The sequence below is a fragment of the Salvelinus fontinalis genome, chromosome 5, assembly GCF_029448725.1.
Source record: "Salvelinus fontinalis isolate EN_2023a chromosome 5, ASM2944872v1, whole genome shotgun sequence".
Taxonomy (NCBI): Eukaryota; Metazoa; Chordata; class Actinopteri; order Salmoniformes; family Salmonidae; genus Salvelinus; species Salvelinus fontinalis.
Genome location: NC_074669.1, coordinates 58,510,020 through 58,530,102, shown reverse-complemented (window position 1 = coordinate 58,530,102; position 20,083 = coordinate 58,510,020). Strand labels below are relative to the sequence as shown.

The 20,083-nt window shown below is 39.9% G+C and overlaps 1 protein-coding gene and 1 long non-coding RNA gene across 2 annotated transcripts; both read left to right on the top strand.

Moving 5' to 3' along the window:
• Nucleotides 1-10,015: 10,015 nt before the first annotated feature.
• LOC129855924 (gastrula zinc finger protein XlCGF49.1-like) lies at nucleotides 10,016-13,408 on the top strand. The gene is made up of 2 exons (XM_055924036.1): nucleotides 10,016-10,523; nucleotides 11,296-13,408. Exons 1-2 carry the CDS (start codon nucleotides 10,256-10,258, stop codon nucleotides 11,817-11,819), a joined length of 792 nt encoding a protein of 263 aa, XP_055780011.1. The 5' UTR covers nucleotides 10,016-10,255; the 3' UTR covers nucleotides 11,820-13,408.
• A 470-nt stretch (nucleotides 13,409-13,878) lies between these two features.
• Nucleotides 13,879-18,903, top strand: LOC129855941 (uncharacterized). Its single transcript, XR_008759580.1, has 2 exons — nucleotides 13,879-14,547; nucleotides 16,602-18,903. It is a non-coding gene; the product is annotated as an uncharacterized LOC129855941 (long non-coding RNA).
• The last annotated feature ends 1,180 nt before the right edge of the window (nucleotides 18,904-20,083 follow it).

The window sequence follows — 20,083 nt, the reverse complement described above, 5'->3', positions numbered from 1 at the left end:
ACAATACTTAAACCAATCAGGAGACCACTTTTGAAGTTTGGGGAAAATCTAAGAAATTTACATTTTTGAGAGTAGTTCCCCTTTAATTCAAGTGTGCAGGCACCTAGCACTATTGTTGGATTAGCAGTGTTTCTTTCGTGCAGGAACCTAGCAATATTGTTGGATTAGCAGTGTTAATATAGTACAGAAATCTTATGTTTATTTGACTCTGATGATAAAGAAATAGAAAATATTCCTGTAAAGGACTGTGTTAAATATTTAGGAATACATCTGTCAAAAAACCACAGTCAGACAACATATGAATTTCTCTCCTAAAATTAAGAAAACCAAAAATATATTTAATAATTGTCTACAAAGAGATCTTTCTATACTTGGGAGAGTACTTCTGTCCAAGGCAGAGGGACTGTCTGGTTGTGTGTACCCCTCATCTTTGTTTGTAAATCCTGCTACTTGTAAAGAGATCAGACCTTTCTTGACTTCATCTGGAAAAATAAGTCTCACAAACTGAAGAAGTCAGTCCTCTGTAATAAAAGAGCTGAAGGAGGTCTGGAAGTGTTGGACTTTGTGACATAAATAACACTTTCAAGATCAACTGGCTGACAAGATGTTTGATCAACACTGATTCAATATGGTATTTCATTCCAAATAATGTGTTTCATAAGGTGGGAGGTCTTCAATTTTTACTGAAATGTCATTATATTCCTGAAAGATTACCCGCTAAATTGTCTAGGTTTCACCAACAAGCTTTAAGGCCTGGAAAATATGTTTCCTGCACAATTTTTCCCCTCATAAAGGTCCTTTGTGGAATAATTCAGACATAACTGTAAGGAATAAGTCATTGTTCTACGCCAACTGGCATGAGAGGAATATTGACTTTGTTCTTGATGTTTTCGACAACAAGGGTAATATTCTTACATATGAACAATTTATAACATTGAAAGAGTTTCCAATACCTTTCAGAGAGTTTATTTCTGTGATCAAAGCCGTTCCCAGTGGTCTAGCTACACTCATGAAAACTCATCTTAGCTTTGGTAATGATCACAAAGTTTATCCAGAACTCAGATTGGAAGGCGTGGGCTTGAGAAATCTTGTTGTAATACATATATAAGACAAATTCTTCATTCACAAAACCAACTTCCACCGAGAGGAAAATGTTTCTGGAACATGCTTATTATTCCTGACATTGTCTGGAAAAATGCCTGGTTAAGGCCTTACAAATATTGTATACCAAACAAAGTTAAGGAAGTGCACTTTAAAATTTTACATAAGATACTGTATATCCATGTAATTCTATGATATCCAAATGTGTGGCTGTTGATGATATCTGTGTTTTCTGTGAAAAAAAGGTGAGAATCTGTCCCACTTGTTCTTTAATGTGAATTTGTGTCAGAATTTTGGGAAAACCTTGAAAAAGATTTATTTACTATTATGAACACAACCCATGTTTTTGACATGAAAGATATATGTTACTATTGCAATGATAACAAGACCACTGAAATGATTGTGAATTGTTTTATTTTTGTTGCCAAATACTTTATACACAAACAAAAATTCCAAAATTCTACATCAAAATGACACATTTTTCTGATTGAATGTAACTATTTTATTAAACCATTAATCCTAGTGAATAACAACAACAATAACATCTTCCTGAATCATTATAGATTTTTTCAGAGTGATTACAACTACACTAGAATAGTTAATTATTTATATGTTTTGTCTGTTTTAGTATTTTCTTGTTAATACCTGTGTTCTGTTTTGTATGATGTAACAATGTAAATTGTAGATCTGCATTTTGAATAAAAAAAATAATATATAAAATAAAAAGACTCACATCGTCATCTGCTGACTGGAGTGGGCAACACAGTTGAGGAACCAAAAGTTTATTTTCATTTATTTCATAAAAGTGTAATATTATATTAAGTCGTTCAAAGAGAAGCATGTGTTGATTGAGCCGTTTTTAATGAGTGATAATTTAAAACAAACTTTAGACCCACTACATATTTACATTGAACCATAGTTCTGATATGGATCATTTTGACCCCAGAGCCATATCTTTTATCATTGCCAAAATGTGGTTTATTCCATTTTTCATGACTTTGTCAATGAACTTGTTCTTAATACATCTAAATCATGGTTTAGTGTTTCTGTATCAATATGGACTTCTAACAAATTCAAATCCTTTGTATTCCTACTACAATGTTAAAACATTCTGACTGAATAAAACTCTTCTCACATTGACTACAGCTATAAGATTTCTCACCTGTGTGTGTTCTCTGGTGTATAGTCAGATGGCTAAATGTAACAAAACTCTTCCTACATTGATCACAGCTATAAGGTTTCACTCCTGTGTGTGCTCTCAGATGTACTATCAGCCAGCTTGAGTGATTAAACCTCTTCCCACATTGAGTACAGTTAAAAGGTTTCTCTACTATGTGTATTTTCTGGTGTGATTTTAAATCTGTTGAACTAACAAAACTCTTTCCGCAGTCAGAGCAGTGGTAAGGTTTCTCTCAGGTGTGTGCTCTCAGATGTACTATCAGACAGCTTGAGTGAGAAACTCTTCCCACATTGATCACAGCTATAAGGTTTCTCTCCAGTGTGAATTCTCATGTGTACTTTTAGTGATTCTGATCTTAAGTAACTCTTCCCATAATCAAAACAGTGGTGAGATTTCTCTCCTGTGTGTACTCGCTGGTGTATTTTAAGTTCTGATGATTTGCAACCTTTCCCACAGTCAGAGCAGCAATGAGATTTCTTCCCTGTGGGTCTCTGCTGGCGTTTCTTGAGGTGTTCTGATCAGGAGGGACTCTTCTCTGCCTCGTCAGCTTCATGATGTTGTTGAGGCTCCCCAGAGGATCCACGATAGTCACATCTCTCTCCTGTGTGAACAAACAAGTCAGACAGATGGTTAAAGGCCCACAACAGCAGAAATCCACTGTAAAAGGTGATGCCAACAGCGTAGCCATGATGTTGTACAACAATTGACGTCTGTAATGAATGTTAAAATTACTTGACAATTGTCTTAAGACAGTCAAGTGAGCAACAATAGTCATATTTAGTCTTTTTTTCACATTAGTAGTAACATCAATGATTTTAGGCTAGAAAAAAGTAAAAGTTGTTGAAATCCTAAGCAGTGTGCCAGATGACTTTTGGTCTCCAATATAGGCCCCTTTCTGTGTTTTCTAAAATTGCGACAAGGGCGATGCACATGCAATTTGGTTGCAGAAACACTTTCCTGATAATGCAGAAACCACTAGTTATGGATGTTGTATATCTAGGTGATGTCAGTAGGTTACAGTAGGTTGTACCCAATTGGTTGTCTCTCTAGGTCATGCCAGTAGGTTACAGTAGGTTGTCCCCAATTGGTTTTCTCTCTAGGTCATGTCAGTAGGTTACAGTAGGTTGCACCCAATTGGTTTTCTCTCTAGGTCATGCCAGTAGGTTACAGTAGGTTGTCCCCAATTGGTTTTCTCTCTAGGTCATGTCAGTAGGTTACAGTAGGTTGTACCCAATTGGTTTTCTCTCTAGGTCATGTCAGTCGGTTACAGTAGGTTGTACCCAATTGGTTTTCTCTCTAGGTCGTGCCAGTAGGTTACAGTAGGTTGTACCCAATTGGTTTTCTCTCTAGGTCGTGCCAGTAGGTTACAGTAGGTTGTACCCAATTGGTTCTCTCTCTAGGTCATGTCAGTAGGTTACAGTAGGTTGTACCCAATTGGTTCTCTCTCTAGTGGAAACAATTATCAACCCAATGTGGAAAGTGTTGAATTTGGTCAACAACAAAATGAATGGCTTATTTGCTACGTGAGGTTTACTTGATCTAACAGAAGTGTCGTAATTTTTAAATTGTTATGTGGACACGTGACATACCGACAACTTTGATAAAAAAACACTATAGGAGTTGTCTCCAGATCGCTATGCATATTAATGCTAGTAGCTTAGCTCTCTCCATTGAATACAGGCGGTTGACGACAACAACCCTCATAGAATATAAACAATAGATAACAATAATAATAAGATCCACCAATCCAAAGAAAGGATAGGCGGGAGCTAGACAGCCCACAGTGCTGCTTTGTGGACAACGACTCCGCTTGTTAGAGCAGAGACTTATTGTCAGTATATCCATTATCGTTGGTGTAGCCAACCCAACTCTCGCATGGCACTATTGGGGGGCATTGTGTGTAGTAAATCATAACTACATTAAAATCACTACATGCCGTGGTTCCCAGACAGACCCTTGCTCTCTAAGTCGTCTGATTCTAGACATATCAGTCATCATCCTAGGGCCCTCCCTTGATGAGGTATTGACGAGCCAACTCCGAATATCCAAAGTGGAAAACCCAATTTAAGGCGGTACTTACTGATGTAAATCAGATCTCCTACCTCCACCTCTTCATCTTTCAATGTGACAGAAATCTCCCCTTCCTTCTTCACGTCAAAAACGGCATCCTCTTTCTCATCCTCCTCTTTCACTGTAACAGCCTCACCCTCAATTTATTTTTTAACCGTGACATCCTCCTCTTCCTTCTCCTCTTTCACTACAATGTTCAGCCCCAGAGCTTCTTTCTCCGTCCAGCAGAGCTCTTCTTTAGCAGGAGGGGAGAAGCTTAGTGAGCTCATGTTCGGGGATATTAGCTAGCTAGCTATCATTAGCGACTAAGCTAGTGCTAATTTAACCAGCCAGCTACTATATCTGACTAATTAAAAAAAAAAACGTAACATTAAATGAAATAGGTTAACAGGTAGATACGATAGAAGTGTGTCTAAAACACAGCAGCTAATATACCCGAAAGCGTAAAAACAGCTTGAATCTTTCGGCTACGTTGGCTAGCAAGCTACCGAGGTGGTTGAATTGTTGTTTTTGATGAACCGTCCACTACATTATACGTCACGATAGCAGCATCATGTAGATGTATATAATGAACAGACTAGGTCTATACTGCTCCTACATGGTGTAACAATACATCATGTAGATGTATATAATGAACAGACTAGGTCTATACTGCTCCTACATGGTGTAACAATACATCATGTAGATGTATATAATGAACAGACTAGGTCTATACTGCTACTGTCAGTCTACACTGCTGGTAGACATTGGGTTTGATTCAGACCCTGTCAGTGTGCCAGGTGGACATTGGGTTTGATTCAGACCCTGTCAGTGTGCCAGGTGGACATTGGGTTTGATTCAGACCATGTCAGTGTGCCAGGTGGACATTGGGTTTGATTCAGACCATGCCAGTGTGCCAGGTGTACATTGGGTTTGATTCAGACCCTGTCAGTGTGCCAGGTGGTCATTGGGTTTGATTCAGACCCTGTCAGCATGGCCAGAAATGTATTCCAAGGTCAGTAACTTATAACCACGGAATCACCGCAGACCTTTTATGCCTAAAAACACCTAAGTATTAGATTTACTGCATCAGCAAATCTAATTTTGTCACTGCATAAGACACCATTCACAATGATTTCTGAGGTACGTGTAAAACATGAAATATTATTTCCTCATTGTAAAAAATGTCCCGCTCCTTTAAAACATATTTGTAATGGCAAGGCTTTAGCTCAGTGGGCTGTTCCATTGTTGAGGAAAGCAGGGGGAGTGTTGTGAGTAACAGAACTGCCTGAGATGTAGGGGAAGGGAAGCTGTTCCATTGTTGAGGAAAGCAGGGGGAGGGTTGTGAGTAACAGAACTGCCTGAGATGTAGGGGAAGGGAAGCTGTTCCATTGTTGAGGAAAGCAGGGGGAGGGTTGTGAGTAACAGAACTGGCTGAGATGTAGGGGAAGGGAAGCTGCTCACTGATTGGATGTAGGGACAAGGGTCCCTCCAAAAATCTATCACTAATAGGCCAAGCCTCCACAGACCCTGTCTTGTACTGACAAACAAATCATTTGACATTCAAATATGTCATTTTAAATCCAGCTGGGCCTTTTAACACAGACAGTTGTTCCTGCTGTAGATGTTATGCCTTTGTACTGATCTAGGACCAGTTCACCTCCACAATGCATATACAGTACCAGTCAATTGTTTGGACACACCTACAAATTCAAAGTTTTTTCTTTATTTGAACTATTGTCTACATTGTACAGATCTAGGATCAGTTTTAACTATTGTCTACATTGTAGAATAATAGCGGAGACATTGAAACTATGAAATAACACATATGGAATCATGTAGTAACCAAACAAGTGTTAAACGAATACAAATATATGTCGTGTGGGAAGAGTTTTTCAACATCTAGCTATCTAACTATACACCAGAGAACACACACAGGAGAGAAATCTGATGGCTGTGATCAGTGTGAAAAGAGATTTACTGGGTCAAAAATCCAGGCAATTAATCCAGTACTATTTATGTGATGTAACACAAATTGACTAACAAAAAAAGAGCTGTGTTACACTTACAGCATTGGTGACCCACTTGAATCAAAATGTAGCTAGCTGTTTTCTACAAGTTGTCCTCTAACCAGTGATGTACACATTATTCCCAGATTCCATCTGGTTTTTGAGCTGTTAGTTTTAACATGACATGCAACCTCATCTCCCCACTCTCACGCAAATGATTTCAACATGATATCGATGAGTGATGACAAATAAGTGTTGCGTTCCTTTGTTTAGCGACCTCTAAATTTAAATGCATCACTCCAAAATGTAGCTGACTGTCTTCTGCAGGTTGTCCTCTAACCAGTGAGGTAAAATATATCTCCCATTTCCATGTGTTTGTTTAGTCGTGTTAGTTTCAACAGCACATACAACCTGATTTCCCCCCTAATTGATATCAGTGATTTATTGCTACTAAACAGCAGCGTTGTTGTTGCTGGGGCAGTTTATAAGATGCTTGTTTAAAAACACAAGTAATATGATTAGGGCAGATGTTTGTGTTTATATACATGTTTTATTATTCCATGCCTCACCATTACGTGAATTATTGCCAATACATATTAACAAAGGGGTGTACATTTGATTTTCATATTTCATATTTACAATTTATGTAACATTTAGTAATGATAATAATTTATGCAACCAGCTGACCATTTTTGGGTACAATTATATTGACATTGTTGCCCTGCTATTAGAATATCAGGGTTCATTCTCAGAAGTGCCAAACCCAAATGTACTAGAGCATGACATTGGGGACTGGGCCCAGATCCAACAACATGCCTATCGAGTGAACTCTGAAAAGAGAGAGAAGCTCCGCAGTGAGGTGGAAAGTTACTACGGATGTTGCAGGAGTTTCCTCTTGAAATCAGACCGTGGTAAGGACAACTTGGTTGCTGAAATTCTCAATGGTGGGCAGTCAAAAATGTTTTGCGTTTCGCCAGTGCGTTGCCATGGATCCCAGGTTTTTTTTGGACTGCACTTTTTTCTGTATTGGAGATGAGTTTTGTTTGGGCTCGTTCCAAGGGGACGAGAGTTCTAGAAGCTAGTGAGTTTTAGGAAGACGAGAGTTCTAGAAGCTAGTGAGTTTTAGGAAGACGAAAGTTCTAGAAGCTAATGAGTTAAAAAAAAAAACATTGTAGAAAAATATATATTTTAGAAATACGTGTTTTCTTGTTTTTAATTGTTGACAGCCAGTAGACGCCATGTTTATATTGATGAAGGTGAAGCATTGTAGTTGATTATAATGTGAAATGGAAGTTGTTTTCGGTTGGAGGTGAGCAAACTTGTCCGAACAAAAATATAGGACGTATTTGTTGTCTTAAGGGGGAAGGTGTTACAGGCTTTGGTTTTTCCATTTATGTTTTGAGGTTGGGATTTAGCACGTATAGCTCGTTAGCACGTATAGCTGGTTAACACGTAGGGAGCACTGATTGGTGTCACCTCATTAGTCAGTTTGTGTTACACCTGTGCTGGCTTGTCCATCTCGTTAGTGGGAAGGTGTTTCACCTGAGCTGGTCCAGGTGCTATTTAAGAGTGTCTGGCCCAGTATGCCAATTGTCTTCGAAGATGTGGAGAGTCAACAACGTTAGTTGCGCTACCTTTTTGGTTTGCTTCCTGTCTTTAAGTTGGGTGTGGGTTTTTCCTTTGTTTGCCTCTTCTTGGGCAGATTTAGTGGCTGTCTGTTAGGTCCCAGTTGTTGTTACTAGTCAACTTTCAGTGGACACCCCCATAGTGTCTTTCAGAATCCCTCCTTAAACCCCACCTGTTTAGTTGTGGTTGTTGTCAATGACTCTTTGTTAGTTCCCTTTTCTATTTAAGGGACATTTCTGGTTTTCTTGCTGGGGAACGTAACAACAAACAATGGAGAAAAACAAGCTTATATTTAGGGTTGGATATTGCATCCCAATTCTTCATATTTTAATCAATGACATTCAATTACAATGCTCATTAATCTTTCAGTTATTGTTTTTTTTATCCTGTTGTGGTAAATATTACTTTATTTTCTTTGTGAAGCCAATGTGTTGCATCCATGTCTGAAATGTGCTGTTTAAATAAAGCTTGATTTGAACATATTGTAACCCAATGACCAATGAAGAAATATGTGCAAAGCAACACACATCTTAGTATGAAAAACAGTATCAATCTGACTTTTCCAGCCTGCTGAAGGCGTGGTGGAGTGGTAAACACCACCCCCGGCTCTACCAGGGGCTTGAGGTGGTCTCCCACAGCTCTGCTGGTGGAGTGGTAAACACCACCCCCGGCTCTACCAGGGGCTTGAAGTGGTCTCCCACAGCTCTGCTGGTGGAGTGGTAAACACCACCCCCGGCTCTACCAGGGGCTTGAAGTGGTCTCCCACAGCTCTGCTGGTGGAGTGGTAAACACCACCCCCGGCTCTACCAGGGGCTTGAGGTGGTCTCCCACAGCTCTGCTGGTGGAGTGGTAAACACCACCCCCGGCTCTACCAGGGGCTTGAGGTGGTCTCCCACAGCTCTGCTGGTGGAGTGGTAAACACCACCCCCGGCTCTACCAGGGGCTTGAGGTGGTCTCCCACAGCTCTGCTGGTGGAGTGGTAAACACCACCCCCGGCTCTACCAGGGGCTTGAGGTGGTCTCCCACAGCTCCTCTTATATCATGTTCTGTGGCCTTGCCGTTCCATTTCTTGACTCCCTGCAACACAGAAACACATTTAGTCGTATTATATAAAACACTCAAAGTAATGGATATGGAGCATCTATAGCCTCAGTTACACCTGGCACCTAAATGTGACTTCTGTCATCTGAAATTCACCCTCACCTTTGATCAAGTTATCTGGACATTTTGATTAAGAGGGAGAGGGGTGGCTTTAGCACAGACCTAAACAGGAAGTCGACGGACAGGAATTCCCTGTTAGCTTCCATCCTACACCCCTAGTAAATAGCCTCTCCATCAGCCAATACTGTCGCATACGCAGGTTTTGTGGTACACAGAGTGACTATGACAAGCAAGCCCACTGTCTGGATGAGCGTTTCAGACAGCGGGGTTACCCAGAGGACTGTCTGGATGAGCGTTTCAGACAGCGGGGTTACCCAGAGGACTGTCTGGATGAGCGTTTCAGACAGCGGGGTTACCCAGAGGACTGTCTGGATGAGCGTTTCAGACAGCGGGGTTACCCAGAGGACTGTCTGGATGAGCGTTTCAGACAGCAGGGTTACCCAGAGGACTGTGTGGATGAGCGTTTCAGACAGCGGGGTTACCCAGAGGACTGTCTGGATGAGCGTTTCATACAGCGGGGTTACCCAGAGGACTGTCTGGATGAGTGTTTCAGACAGCGGGGTTACCCAGAGGACTGTGTGGATGAGCGTTTCAGACAGCGGGGTTACCCAGAGGACTGTCTGGATGAGCGTCTCAGACAGCGGGGTAGTAGAAACATCTGTTGGTTGGTAGAATGTGTAAAGACCCACCTCATTGGTTAATATTCACTGTAGTAGAAACATCTGTTGGGTTGGTAGAATGTAGAAGTAGGTTTTAAATTCATACTTATTACAAATCTGTAGTTGTCTGACTATTACATTTATCTGCGTTAACCACTCCAGTCAACAGATGGCGATATGCGTTTTTAAGGCGATGCTATCAGAGTGACGTATAATGTAGTGGACGGGACGCTTCTTCAACAACATCTAGTCAGCCACCTCCGTACCTTCCTAGCGGAAACATTCAAGCTGTTCAGACTGCTTCGGTGTATATTTGCCTCTGTATGTGAAACATAATTCTGTCTTTTAACGAGTTTCCCCATTTAATGTCATATTTCCGTTTAGTCAGGGAACGGTAGCTGGCTTGATAAATGAGCCTATCACTAGGCTAGTCGCTAACTAGCTAGTTTAGCTGGCTAACATCCCCGACCATGAGCTCAGCAAGCTACTGCCCTCCTGCTAAAAAAGAGGTCTGCTGGAAGGAGAAAGAAGGTATTTGGCTGAACGTTGTCGTGAAAGAGGAGGATGAAGAGGAGGATGTCACAGTAAACGAAGAAGTAGAGGGTGAGGCTGTTACAGAGAAAGAAGAGGAAGAAAACGATTATACTTTTTCTGGTGTGAATGAAGGAGAGATAACTGTCATATTGAAGGAGGAGGAGAGGGAAGAAGAAGAGGAGGAGACAGATCTGAGTAACACCAGTAAGTCCTGTCTTGAAAATAGTTTTTGAACTGATGCGTGGTTTTAAAACGGCATTCTACTCAAGTTCTGAGCTTCAATGTCGTTTATTAATGTAGGAATTGATAAAGCTACACTGTAAGATGTGAATACCATCAACAAGCTGGCCAACTACAAAACTTTAACAATGGATTTACACGCAAAATCACAACTTAAATGTCTCACGGAATGGACTTGCCTTCATTCAATACTGCAATTCCATTGTGCTGAACTGGAGGCGATTCCTAGCCCACTGTTGACTGCCGTCAAGTGTGCCGACAGTCGCAAAAATGCGGTCAGTTTCTTCCTGAGTTTGCGTGCGCGAATACACTTTTTTTTCAGGCAGGGAAACTGAGTTGAACGGACTCTCATGCACAGATAGTCGAGACGCTACAAATCATTCCAAGCAAACCGTTTGAAGCACACTTATTCAATCTTCCATAATAAAAATGATACCAAATCGTTTATTTAATTTTTGCATTATCGTAAAGTACTTTATCATTGCTAGAGTGCCAAGCGTAGGCTGGACTGGTGTAAACGCTACAGCATACAATGACATTCTAGACCATTCTGTAGGCCTCTCTGACTAAGAACCACACAGAGACCTGCATTTTGTAGTCGCTTTAATAATACTTGTGAAAACTGACTTCAGGTGATTGAGGGATCTAGTCTAGATTATACATCATAGGAAGTTTTATCATGTGGAGGTTTCATTCAGGTCTCTGTTTAATTAAATCATCTGTTTGTCTTTGACAGGAGAGAGACCAGACTCTCCTTCTGACAGCAGGAAGAGTCCTTCAGGGAAACCAGACCCCGAGACGTCCAAACCAGCAAGACGACATCACTGCTCCCAGTGTGGAAAGAGTTTTACTCAGTTAGGGAGCCTGAGAACACATAAGAGAATACACACTGGAGAGAAGCCTTACCCCTGTTCCCAATGTGGAATGACGTTTACCCAGTTAGGGAGCCTGCAAACGCATGAGAGGGGACACACAGGGGAAAAGCTTTTCCAATGTTCCCATTGTGGAAAGAGTTTTGGCCAGGTAGGAAACCTGAACAAGCATGAGAGGACACACACAGGTAAGAAGATGTACCGCTGCTCCCAGTGTGGAGAGAGATTTACCCGGTTAAGGTACCTGAAAGAGCATGAAAGAATACATACAAATACACAGGAGGAGAAGACATACCACTGTTCTCATTGTGGAAAGACCTTTTCCCAGTCAGAGAACCTGAAAACACATGAGAGAATCGAGAGGCTGTGTTCTGACTTGTGTTTTTGACTGAGAATGTGTGTTTTTGTTTGGGCTGTCAGACTTGAGTTCACTTTGTGTAATGTTAGTGCACAATTTTTTGTGAATTTATTGTAATGTTTTTGAAATTGTATAACTGCCTTTATTTTTGCTGGACCCCAGGAAGAGTAGCTGCTGCCTTGGCAGGAACTAATGGGGATCCATAATAAACCCCAGGAAGAGTAGCTGCTGCCTTGGCAGGAACTAATGAGGATCCATAATAAACCCCAGGAAGAGTAGCTGCTGCCTTGGCAGGAACTAACGGGGATCCATAATAAACCCCAGGAAGAGTAGCTGCTGCTTTGGCAGGAACTAAATGGGATCTATACTAAATACAAATACTTTTATCAATATATTTTTGTCTTCTTTACTCTCGGGTTTGAAAATGCTAATTAGCATCAAAGTAGACGACATGCAAGACTACAAATCCCTGCAAGCTCCTGCAAGTCATCTCTAGCCGACACCTTTCACAGAACACTTCACAGAATTGTCCATTGAAATAAATGTTGACAATTTAATCATTGCTACATTAAGGCCTGATTGGTGGAGTGCTGCAGAGATGGTTGTCCTTCTGGAAGTTTCTCCCGTCTCCACAGAGGAAATCTGGAGCTCTGTTAGAGTGAACATCGGGTTCTTGTTCACCTCCCTGACCAAGGCCCTTCTCCCCCGATTTATCAAATTGGCTGGGCGGCCAGTTCTAGAAAGAGTATTGGTGGTTCCAAACTTCTTCCATTTAAGAATGATGGCGGCCATTGTGTTCTTGGGGACCGTCAATGCTGCAGACATTTTTTGGTACCTTTCCCCAGATCTGTGCCTCGGCTTGGTTTTTGCTCTGACATGCACTGTAAACTGTGGGACCTTATATAGACAGGTGTGTGCCTTTCCAAATCATGTCCAATCAATTGAATTTACCACAGGTGGACTCCAATCAAGTTGTAGAAACATCTCAAGGATGATCAATGGAATCAGGATGCATCTGAGCTCAATTTCGGGTCTCAAAGCAAAGGGTCTGAATACTTAAGTAAATACATTTGCAAAAATGTCTAAAAAACAGTTTTTGGTTTGTCATTATGGGGTATTGTGATGTCATTATGGGGTATTGTGATGTCATTATGGGGTATTGTGTGTAGATTGATGAGGGGGAAAAAATCTTCAATTTTAGAATGAGGCTGTAATGTAACTAAATGTGGAAAAAGTGAAGGGTCTGAATACTTAACGAATGCACTGTATTACACTGGCAGAGTTTTCTACCATTGGCAGTTTTGTACACAGTCATGTGATACGTGGTATAGAAAAGTCCAATCTTAGGAGAGTACATGGGAGGCACTATACTGTGTGTCTGCAGGTGTCTATCTGGTCAAAACCACTGATACAGGTGCCCCTCCACCCTCTGGTGGGATGGATCATGTCTAGAGAGAAACCTACATTCAAATACTTTGATTTGTGTGTATTGAGTATATGTTGTGAAATTGTTAGATATTACTGCACTGTCGGAGCTAGAACCACAAGCATTTTGCTACACCCGCAATAACATTTGCTAAACACGTGTATATGACCAATAAAATGTGATTTGATTTTGATTTGAAATAAACATCCTATTTATCAAAGGAGCTTTTGGCTGGAGTCAAAATTACTCCAAAGGATTTGAGTTTGTTAAAAGTCCATATTGATACAGAAACACTAAACCATGATTTAGATGTATTAAGAACAAGTTGATTGACAAAGTCATGAAAAATGGAATAAACCACATTTTGTCTCTGATAAAAGATATGTCTCTGGGGTCAAAATGATCCATGTCAGAACTATGGTTCAATGTAAATATGTAGTGGGTCTAAAGTTTGTTTTCAATTATCACTCATTAAACACGAATCAATCAACACATGCTTCTCTTTGAACGACTTAATATAATAATCAACTTTTATGAAATACATGAAAAATAAACTTTTGGTTCCTCAGCTGCGTTGCCCACTCCAGGCAGCAGATGGCGATGTGCGTCTTTTAGGTTCAGGCGATGCTGCCAGTGTGACGTATAATGCTGTGGACGGGACGCTCCTTCAACAACAACAGTTAGTCAGACACCTCAGTAGCTTTCTAGCAAACATAGCTACAACATTCACGGTCTTTACACTGTTATGGTGTATATTAGTCGCTGTGTTTTAAACACACTTCTGTCGTATGTACTTGTTGGCCCATTTAATTATATAATTACGTTGTTTGTCAGCTAGCTGGTTTGCTAAATTAGCTTAGAACTAGGCTAGTTGCTAATGCTAGCTAGCGAACATCCCCGACCATGAGTTCACTAAGCTACTCTTCTCCTGCTAAAAAAGAGGTCTTCTGGACGGAGAAAGAAGCTCTCCTGAAAGAGGAGGAGGAAGAGAAGGATGTTACAATACAAAAAGAAGTAGAGGGTGAGGCTGTTACCGTGAAAGAAGAAGAGAAAGACGTTTCTGTGGAAGAAAAGGAAGACTCGTTCAGAGTGAAAGAGGAGGAGGATGTTACAGTAAAATAAGAGGAGGCAGAGAGAGAGGAGGATGCCGTTTTTGGAGTGAAAAAGGGGGAGGGGGAGATGACTGTCACATCGAAAAAGGAGGAAGAGGACGAAGAGGAGGAAACTGGACATCTGGGCCCGGTTACCCAAACGCATCTTAAGGCCTCCTATGGTTCGGAGGTGAACTTATCCGTAAGATGGTTTTGAGAAACCGGGCCGTGATTAACACTAGTAAGTACTGTCTTAAAACCAGAGGAACAAACTGCAGTTGTTGAACTGATGTGTGGTGTTAAAGGGGAAATATGCAATTGCTACATTTATATTATTTATAGCCATTGATTCTTGAAGAATATAACACATGCCTCATGAGCTTAGTTCAACTGTTGTACCCCATCAGAACCCCAAACAAGCTTTTTTTACGCCAATGTTTAGAAACATAGTAAACCAACACTGTATAGCTTCAACATGGTTAAAACTATAATGTTGATATCATCGATGGTCAGTCCTTGCATCCATAGGTCTGTCTATGAATTTGAGAGTAGTTACATTTCTCCAGCCCCATCCATCATCTTATGACCAAAACAGTGGTGGAATGACATCTTTGTTATTGTTTTGAACTGCAGATTGGTTGATTGATTGATTTGGCTTTTTTAAAGGGACAACCTAGGATTTAAACAGCAACAAAATGGCTGCCTGAGACTTGGTTTGGTAAACCGCTGTGGGATGGGGGCTGTAGAAATGTAACCACTCTCACATTCATAAAGAAAGCTATTGTAGCAACCTTAACCCAAAACCTAGCGACCTCGTCAAGAAGTTCACACATCTTGGTGTAACAGTTATAAAGTGTTGGCTTGACAGTCGCTGGACCAGGTTTGAGTTCAGCTCAGGGCTTCCCCCTGAATTCACTACACTATGAATACGAGGACTGGCCATCCATAAGGTCAAAAGGATAGTTTTAAACTAGGCTTGGGGCTGGGCGGTATACCGTATTTGACCATATACCAGTATTGATACCCGGACTGGTTTGGTTTTTTACTTGACCTTCTATAAGGGGATTTCAATGTTTGGTTTGTTAAATGTGATGAACAACTCCGGTGGCGTATAATGCCACTTTATATAGTTTAGTCCTTGAGTCATCTCTCTCCCTCCTGTCAATAAATGTTCCACCCTCAGAGCTGCAATAGTCTCCTAGCCAGGAGGACTCAACGTCTGCTGAACTGTTTGTCACCATGTAGGAAGGGCAGAGGGACAGATATTATGGGGTGTTTGTTGGTGTCAAGTAGAGACCCAATCAGCTCTTTAAAATGACCGACTAGTAGTCTGCTGAACTGTTTGTCACCATGGAGGAAGGACAGAGGGACAGGTATTATGGGGTGTTTGTTGGTGTCAAGTAGAGAACCAATCAGCTCTTTAAAATGACCGACTAGTAGCCAAACAATGTTTTCATTTGTATTAGTTTTCTCAGTCAGCTGCCCAGGAAAGAAGAAGGAATGGCCCTTATTCATATATGTGGCCTTAGAAATAAGGTTCATGAAATCAATACCTTGTTAACATCGGATAACATTCATATACTGGCCACCTCTGACACTCACTTAGATCATTCCTTTGATAGAGCAGGAGCAATACAGGGATATAACATCTACATAAAGACAGGAATGCCAATGGGGGAGGTGTTGCTGTATATGTTCTAGGACGGGAAAAAAATCAAATACTAAAACCTGCTGTTTTCAACTCTCTAGAGACAGCAGGAGCGGTAGAGATACTCTTAATGATACTCTCTATGAAAAGCCAACTGACATTTACTCCTGAGGTGCTGACTTGCTGCACCCTCGACTACTGTTATTATTATTTGACCATGCTGGTCATTTATGAACATTTGAACATCTTGGCCATGTTCTGTTATAATCTCCACCCGGCACAGCCAGAAGAGGACTGGCCACCCCTCATAGCCTCGTTCCTCTCTAGGTTTCGGCCTTTCTAGGGAGTTTTTCCTAGCCACCCTGCTTCTACACCTGCATTGCTTGCTGTTTGGGGTTTTAGGCTGGGTTTCTGTACTGCACTTTGAGATATCAGCTGATGTAAGAAGGGCTATATAAATACATTTGATTTAATATAACTATTGTTGCTCACTTGACTGTCTTAAGACAATTGTAAAATAATTTTAACATTCATTACAGACGTCAATTGTTGTACAATATCATGGCTATGCTGTTGGCATCACCTTTTACAGTGGATTTCTGCTGTTGTGGGCCTTTAACCATCTGTCTGACTTGTTGTTCACACAGGAGAGAGACGTGACTATCGTGGATCCTCTGGGGAGCCTCAACAACATTATGAAACTGATGAGGCAGAGAAGAGTCCCTCCCGATCAGAACACCTCAAGAAACACCAGAGGAGACCAACAGGGAAGAAATCTCATTTCTGCTCTGACTGTGGGAAAGGTTGCAAATCTTCATCAGAACTTAAAATACACCAGCGAGTACACACAGGAGAGAAATCTCACCACTGTTTTGATTGTGGGAAGAGTTACTTAAGATCAAATTCACTAAAAGTACACATGAGAATTCACACTGGAGAGAAATCTTATAGCTGTGATCAATGTGGGAAGAGTTTTACTACATCTAGCCATCGGATTGTACACCAGAGAACACACACAGGAGACAAATCGTATAGCTGTGATCAATGTGGGAAGAGTTTTACTCAGTCAAGCAGCCTCTTATCGCACCAGAGAAAACACTCAGGAGAGAAACCTTACAGCTGTGATCAATGTGGGAAGAGTTTTACTCAGTCAAGCAACCTGGTATCACACCAGAGAACACACACAGGAGAGAAACCGTATAGCTGTGATTAATGTGGGAAGAGTTTTACTACATCCAGCCATCTGATTATACACCAGAGAACACACACAGGAGAGAAACCTTATAGCTGTGATCAATGTGGGAAAAGTTTTACTACATCTAGCCATCTGATTGTACACCAGAGAACACACACAGGAGAGAAATCTTATAGCTGTGGTCAATGTGGGAAGAGCTTTACTACATCTAGCTATATGACTATACACCAGAGAACACACCCAGGAGAGAAACCTCATAGCTGTGATCAATGTGACAAGCGATACTCTGATAAAAGATCTCTGATCAAACATCAGAAAATACATACATGAAGGAGTTGTTTCATGATATCAATGAAATTATGTCACAATGTAGAATGTTTTAACATTGTAGTAGGAGTATTTTAATGATGTCACAATGTAGAATGTTTTCACATTGTAGTAGGAGTATTTTAATGATGTCACAATGTAGATTGTTTTCACATTGTAGTAGGAGTATTTTAATGATGTCACAATGTAGCTTGTTTTCACATTGTAGTAGGAGTATTTTAATGATGTCACAATGTAGAATGTTTTAACATTGTAGAAGGAGTATTTTAATAATGTCACAATGTAGAATGTTTTAACATTGTAGTAGGAGTATTTTAATAATGTCACAATGTAGAATGTTTTAACATTGTAGTAGGAGTATTTTAATAATGTCACAATGTAGAATGTTTTAACATTGTAGTAGGAGTATTTTAATAATGTCACAATGTAGAATGTTTTAACATTGTAGTAGGAGTATTTTAATAATGTCACAATGTAGAATGTTTTAACATTGTAGTAGGAGTATTTTAATAATGTCACAATGTAGAATGTTTTAACATTGTAGAAGGAGTATTTTAATAATGTCACAATGTAGAATGTTTTAACATTGTAGTAGGAGTATTTTAATGATGTCACAATGTATAATGTTTTCACATTGTAGTAGGAGTATTTTAATGATGTCACAATGTAGAATGTTTTAACATTGTAGTAGGAGTATTTTAATGATGTCACAATGTATAATGTTTTCACATTGTAGTAGGAGTATTTTAATGATGTCACAATGTAGAATGTTTTAACATAGTAGAAGGAGTATTTTAATAATGTCACAATGTAGAACACTAGACGTTTGCCCCCTGTTCTATTGATTTCAGCATGATATGGATATTAACCTCATGGAAAAATCCAGGCTATTAATCCAGTACTATTTATGTGATTTAACAAAAAGTGACTAACAAAAAAAGAGCTGTGTTACACTTACAGCATTGGTGACCCACTTGAATCAAAATGTAGCTAGCTGTTTTCTACAAGTTGTCCTCTAACCAGTGATGTACACATTATTCCCAGATTTACATCTGGTTTTTGAGCTGTTAGTTTTAACATGACATGCAACCTCATCTCCCCACTCTCACGCAAATGATTTCAACATGATATCGATGAGTGATGACAAATAAGTGTTTCGTTCCTTTGTTTAGGGACCTCTAAGTTTAAATGCATCACTCCAAAATGTAGCTGACTGTCTTCTGCAGGTTGTCCTCTAACCAGTGAGGTAAAATATATCTCCCATTTCCATGTGTTTTTTTAGTTGTGTTAGTTTCAACAGCACGTACAACCTGATTTCCCCCCTAATTGATATCAGTGATTTATTGCTACTTGTCAAAACAACAGTGTTTCTGGTGCTTGTGCATTTTAAAAGGTGCTTGTTTTAAAAAATACAAGTAATATGATTATTGTTGCAGATGTTTGTGCAGATAGTATATTTTATGTTTAGGTTTTCAATATCACAAATGGTTTCTGCATATTGGTTATTGATTTGGACACTTTAAAACTGTGTGTTGACATTGGGCTATCCCACCGAGCTAAATGTAATGAAAAGACGTTGAAAAGAAGACTATACCCGACGTTAAATATACGTTTGGTTTTAGTTGAAAGGTTTAAATATTTATTTTCGGGTTGTTGTTAATAATGACTTGAAAACAACTTAATTTCAAAGTTCTTGCAGTCTATACAGATTAACTGTTGTGGAAAATATTGAATCAAATATTTCACCAATACCTGAACCTGTGAATTCATTTAGACTTTATATACATAACATTCTAACCACTACCCTGCCGCCCCAATAATACACTAAATACATGTAATATAGTCTATACAGTCTGATCCTTACATAACATTCTAACCACTACCCTGCCACCCCAATAATACACTAAATACATGTAATATAGTCTATACAGTCTGATCCTTACATAACATTCTAACCACTACCCTGCCTCCCCAATAATACACTAAATACATGTAATATAGTCTATACAGTCTGATCCTTACATAACATTCTAACCACTACCCTGCCACCCCAATAATACACTAAATACATGTAATATAGTCTATACAGTCTGATCCTTACATAACATTCTAACCACTACCCTGCCGCCCCAATAATACACTAAATACATGTAATATAGTCTATACAGTCTGATCCTTACATAACATTCTAACCACTACCCTGCCACCCCAATAATACACTAAATACATGTAATATAGTCTATACAGTCTGATCCTTACATAACATTCTAACCACTAGGCTACCCTGCCACCCCAATAATACACTAAATACATGTAATATAGTCTATACAGTCTGATCCTTACATAACATTCTAACCACTACCCTGCAGCCCCAATAATACACTAAATACATGTAATATAGTCTATACAGTCTGATCCTCACATAACATTGTAACCACTAGCCTGCTGCCCCGATAATACACCAAATACATGTAATATAGTCTATACAGTCTGATCCTTACATAACATTCTAACCACTACCCTGCCGCCCCAATAATACACTAAATACATGTAATATAGTCTATACAGTCTGATCCTTACATATCATTGTCACTCCACTTTATGAAT

Excerpts from the sequence above, each read along its gene's own strand:
- LOC129855924 (XM_055924036.1), top strand. The coding sequence starts at position 10,256 with ATGAGCTCAGCAAGCTACTGCCCTCCTGCTAAAAAAGAGGTCTGCTGG. Across the intron at positions 10,524-11,295 it reads GACAGATCTGAGTAACACCA|GAGAGAGACCAGACTCTCCT; the intron begins GTAAGTCCTGTC and ends TGTCTTTGACAG.